A 6,000-nucleotide genomic window follows, 5' to 3' on the forward strand; every position below is an offset into this window, starting at 1 on the left:
AACCTCTTGTACATCTTCATTGCTTTCCTGCCCCTACTGTAGCAGATTGCTCAAGGCAGAGATTGGCTTATAAGTCACCTATGTACCCATGCAGCCTAGCCACCACCTCCTCCTTTCTCTTTCCTCTCTCTCTTTTCTCCACCCCCTCTTTCCATTGTCTGCATGATTTCCTTTTGCATTTGAGGCATCTAAGAAGCAATCTGTGCAGCCACATTAGTCTCTTATCATTCTTACTGTGTTTCTATCATGTTAGAACAATTTCTTGTATTGGGCTTCCAATACTGTGCCCTTTAGAATTTTCCAGCCCTCTTGGGCATCTTTATCCTTAAGTCTATCTTCCCATGACACCATGCCCATTATCTCCTTCAGTCAGTTGAAATCTGCCTTTTTGAAATTAAGATCCTTATTTCTGCTGACCTCATGTTTTTTCTCCATCTCAGGATCATGAATTCTATCTTATTAAGATAATTTCCTCCCAAGTTCATCATCACCTGCACATCCTCCACCAGCTCTTCCCTATTGGTCAGGGCAAGATCCAAGATAAATGATCCCGTAGTTGTCCGTCACAAAAGTTAAGAACTTGCTCGACTTTTTAAGTTTGGCTATATATTCTTTCAGCAGATGTCCCAAAAATCGATGTGTCCCATCAGTACTACCTCATAAATTTTGGATAATTTTGACACCTCCTTGAAGAGGGCCTTATCCATTTCTTTTTCCTGAGTTGGTAGCCTATAATAAATTCCCACCATTGTATTGGTGTTGGCTTTTTTACCTTTTATCTTTACCCGAATACATTCTGATTTGCAACCTTCTCCCTTCTGAACGAGGGAAAAAGTGTATGAATTTTTGACATACAAGGTGACACCACCACCTTTTCTCCCGATCCTGTCCTTCTGAAAGACAGCGTAGCCCTCAGTGCTGACATTCCTATCATAAGAGCTGTCCTACTAAATCTTTGTAATACTAATCAGATCATAGTTCTTTTTACAGGATATGACTTCCAGTTCATCTTGCTTGATTTCTGTACTTCTTGCCTTTGTATACATACATCAGATATATATTTGCATTCTGACCTCCTTGTTTCCCTTTTGCTTCACTCATTGCTGTTCTGTGGCTCTCTGGACATTTCCTAGAGTTGAACTTCCTCTTCCTGTTCTTTCCCCTCTAGATTGGTTGCTCTGTTTCTGGTGGTTAATTCACTCTTCCCCATGGAAACTAAATTAAAGTTCTGATACTACATAGGCCAGACAACATTCAAAGACAGCCTTTCCTATTCCAACCAGATGGATCCCATCTCTTGGTAGGAGTCCTCCTCTCCAAAACTTTCATCCATTCTCAAAGAAACCAAAGCCTTTACCATCAACATCACCATCTCAGCCATGCATTTGCTTCCATAGAATCATAGAAAATTAGGGTTGGAAGGGACCTCAGGAGATCATGCAGTTCAACCCCCTGCACAAAACAGGACTGTCCCCAGTATATCACCCCAGCCAAGGCTTTGTCTAGCCTGGTCTTAAAAACATCCAAGGATGGAGATGCCACAAACTCTCTAGGTAACCTCTTCAGGTGATTTGCTACAGTGCTTTTAGTACCCCAGCTGAGGGGCTCAGGGGATTGCAAAGCAGGGGGACTCCAATCCACCCCCCAGCTCAGGCTGAGCAAAGCCCAGTCAGCAATGTGCTGCTGCTTGCTTCCCCCTTTCTTCTCCCCCTCCCTCCCTGCTGACAGCCATTGAGCTGGGAGGTGGTGGGGGCTGGGGAGAGGGGTAGTGTAGGCAGGCTTGATCCTGCTGGCCAGGAGGTTTGGTGCAGGCAGGCTTGATTCCCCCTCCCCACCACAACCCAACAGGTGAACATCTGTTCATCTGCTGGGTCAGAGAGGCACTATAACTCATGGCACTTTAAGTAAAGTGCCATGAGTTAGAACAGGGGCCTGAACATCTGTCTGCACCCTTAGTACAATTTCCCATTTCCTTTCTTTTCTTCTCTAAACTGGGCATCCTTAACATTCCAGAAATGATATGTGAGAAACCACAAAATGTGAGAGAGAAAGAAGGGGAAGCAAAAGAAACTGTTTTTAGAACTATTATGGACCTCACCTAGAACAAAAGCTAGTAAGTTAATTAGTTGATGGAAGATTAAATTTGTCCCAGGGTAACACTCAATATGCAAGCAATGTAACTCTCAAGATGTCATAAAAAACACTAACAATATAGCCTTGTTTGCTTAGTACAGGAAGTACTAAACAAAACAGCTGATTTCACAGCTTGGAAATAATTTAGGGAAAAGTCTGGTCTCTATGGATAAGAAACACAGTAACTGTAAAAGAAAAAAAACCGAAACCTCCCCCGTTTATCTTGCTTTCTTTGTAGAATTCACAAAAGGCCTAGATTCTTTATGGCTGTTTGTGGAACTGAAAATTGGAAGCTGACCTATTACTGTGGAAGGCTAATTTATTTCCAAATGTTTTCCACCAATTATTTTTCCTCTCAGCTAAATGAGTTGAACTGTGTTCAAAAGGAAACTGAATTTACAAAATGGAGACTAGAGACAAAAAAGTATTTGCTTCCGAAGGAACAAGGATTAAAATGAATCTATTATTTTAAATAATACACATTACCAAACATATTCCAACCCTTAATTTGACTCTGTATATAAAAAATTACCAACAGTCTCAGCTGCAGCACCATTGAAAATTCTTTCCCTCTCTCACATCTCAGTTAGTTACCTGCTACAGCTAAATGTTAAAAAGTGATGTTAATATTTGGTGACAGTGCCACTCAAAACTATCATGTAGCTGAGTATAAAATTAGGACATCTTCTATTTCGATTGCCCTTTTAAATGTATATGACGAACTTTGCTTCCCCTCCAACTTTCACTAACGGGTACAGAAGTCCCTGCAAACACAGAAGAAACATTAGAAAGCTAAACAGAACCTCTATATCATTTCCTGACCAATAAACTGCTTTAAATATTCAAACAGACTGAGACATGTCCTTTGTTTTTCTTGTATTTTCAATTACCTTCATAGATAATTACTGATTTACTTAATAGTGATTGGTTATTACTAGGCATGCTTCATAATTATTCTCTTTGACATGCAGTAATAATATACTGCCACTGAACTGGTCCTGTTTCAAACAACTGTAGCTAGTGTCAAATACTTTAAAAACATATATAAATGGACAACTAATTTATCCAATAATATTATGGGATACTTTTTTTTCCTAATATTTCTGGGAAAATATTGTTCTTACCCCAACTAGTGGAATTTTTGTCCCACTGTACTTTGTCACAGTAATTTCTTGTGATGGCGGCTTTCCTAGATTAGTTCTGTAACCAGTAAGTGCCTGTCATCAGTTTAGCTGTCCCAGCTTGTTTCTAAGCCAGCCTTTGTTCAGACACCTCCAGTTCCTCATTTGAAGGACTGCCATAGTGCCTTACTTTTGCTATACAACACACATAGCTTCTAGTCACTAAGCAGTTTTTGGTTTATTTACATGTCCTTTTCACGTCTCTTGCTCCTTCCCCCGGTTCACAGTCCTTGTCTTCGAGGGCACCTATATGCAAGCAGCAAGGCTGCTTCAATGTGCTGTAATTACCATGCTCCAGCAGACTTCAGTATCTCATGTATCAGGACCCCTGTGCTGAAAAATGGCATTGGGGGTGTTTTAACTAAAGCTCATTCCTTGAGCTTTAAAGTGCCCCCACCACCATTTTTCAGTGCGGGAACACTGATACATGAGACACTCCAGGCACTTTAATTAAAGTGGCTCTCAGAGCTGCTCTAATTAAATCACACCCCCGACTCCAGGAAACCCCTAGTTTCCTGCCCTCAGCTTGTCTTCCAGTTTCCTGACTCCAGTTGTTGACTCTGGCTTGCCCCCTGGTTTCTAGTCTCTGGCTTTAGAAGCTTAGCTTGATGTCCCAGCTACAGATGCTCAGTACCTGATCTTGGCTGTGTATGCTGGACTTGCCTCTTGTTTTTGCCCCTTGATTTGGCAACCTGACTGTTGACATTTGGGTCCTGACCATCCTTTCCAGCCCTTGGCTCTAGCACTAGACTGAGTTATCCCTAGAAGACCTTAACAAAAATATACATATTTCCATCTGTCAGCTGAAAAGTCGTTACTTTTTTATTTTATCATCTGTTTCCTTGTTCCTCTATTCTGAAATAGGAATATACTTGAGTTATCTTCTCTGTGCCATTCATTATCTTACAGGCCTCAGACATTTTACCTTATTCTTTCCTTCTCCAAGCATTTTAAACTCTCCAGTCTTGCATGTTTCCAATTGCCCTCATCCTCTTTTGATCCATGTCCATTTCTGCTGTCTTTTCAGAGCTAAAGAACTCAATACTGGTCACAGTATTCTGAGTAAAGGTGCTTTAACAGTTTACATAATGGTACCATTTGGTATAAACATCTAGATGTTGCATGCCATAGAACCCAAAACCATAACTAGTGAAATTAGTCATGCTTGTTGGCAATATCAGAGAATATAATTAATGAATGTGTCCAGGCAACTTTAAGTATGGTCCCAATCAGCTCAAGGTTGAGAACCATTGGTTAGGAAATATGGGAAATCTTACACTGCCCTGCTTCTAGTATATTTGTCCTATAGTTGCATGGAGGGACACACTCCTCCTCAATACCTGACATCTTTATTAGCTTGCACTAGGTCAAACCCAACTCTCCTAAAGGAAGCTCTAAAAGTTGTGCCATTGTTATGGAAATGCTATAAGTATCATTTCCAATATTCACAGTACAGAAAGCCATGAGAACTCCTCACCATAAACCCGGAGATCAATATCCCTCTGTTTCTCCCCTGCAGCATTCACTGCAACACATGTATACTTTCCTGTGTCACTGATCTGAGCACTAGTGAGTGCTAGAACCCGGCCTCCAGAAAGAACCTGGAAAAGAAATATTGAAAGGACATATTCATTATGTGCTGCTTAACTCAGTTTCCTCAGTATATGCTGCAGCATTATAGAGCTAGGCAGGCCTATCCTCTTTCATTCCATAACAAAAAATTACTACCACCTTTATCTGTTCTTTTAATGCTTCCCAATCTCTCTTCCCCCTGCACTCCTCCCAGTCCTGTGCAGTTACCTTTGCTTCAAATCTTGCAAATATTTAGGATATGGACATACAAATAATATACTGTGGACTTAAAGAGGGGTAGAGCTTAATGTGCAGCATCTGCTACATGGTAACTGTCTACATTCATGCTCTTACCCCTCAGTAAGTAGAAGCTAAATTGCATTATTTTTACATTGAAAGCTGATCTAGGCTAGGCTAAAATAAACTAAGCTAACCTGACACCATTTAATTTTGACTTATGATGGGCAGTTACTTCAAAGTATCTGATATCCAGTAATGCCCCAAGTTCTTTTGCCCCAGATAAATTGTTCCTGCCATACCCTTAAGCATATACTTAACTTTATAAAGGTCATTGAATAATAGAAAGTTCCTAGGAGAACTGCTCACATTCACTTGTCTTTGCCTTAGCCCCACACTCTGAGTTTCACAAGTTCCCTCTTTCCCCATTTTTTCATTTTTTTTCCTTCACAATCAATTATTTCAGGAAATCATCCATCTTTCTTCTCTTCCTCAAGAGTTTCCCCAGATCCCTCTTTTCTTCAGAGCTACTTAATCTTTGCCTTTTCTTGTCTATCTCAGAAACAATATTTTCTAGACAGGAAACAGTTCCTATCATATCCTTATAAATTGCAATATGTATGCAATGTGCTATACACATTATATTACCTGAATTCAATATGATCCTGAATTAAGATGACCCCCAATAATTAGATTCTAAACATGGAAGATTTATATGTGTGGAGTCGAATTATTGGAGGGTTGTCTTAAATTCATCCTCCCCCAACTGCTGCAGCAAGGAAAGCAGTGGTGGGGGCAGGCAGTGGGGAGAGGTAGAGAGGCATCATTCGGGGAAGGGAACAGAGTCACTGAAAACTCTTGAGCAAACAATCTTTGA

The 6,000-nt window shown here is 40.5% G+C and overlaps 1 protein-coding gene across 2 annotated transcripts in view; it reads right to left on the reverse strand.

The window, feature by feature from the left end:
• Positions 1-6,000, reverse strand: part of HMCN1 (hemicentin 1) — a 451,483-nt gene that overhangs the window by 179,919 nt on the left and 265,564 nt on the right. For both annotated transcript variants that reach the window (XM_019501224.1, XM_019501215.1), the window contains exon 40: positions 4,792-4,915. In XM_019501224.1, the coding sequence (XP_019356769.1) occupies positions 4,792-4,915 (124 nt within the window). The remainder of the gene's footprint in view (positions 1-4,791; positions 4,916-6,000) is intronic.

The sequence above is a fragment of the Gavialis gangeticus genome, unplaced genomic scaffold (assembly GCF_001723915.1).
Source record: "Gavialis gangeticus isolate Ggan-Ray unplaced genomic scaffold, GavGan_comp1, whole genome shotgun sequence".
NCBI lineage: Eukaryota > Metazoa > Chordata > Crocodylia > Gavialidae > Gavialis > Gavialis gangeticus.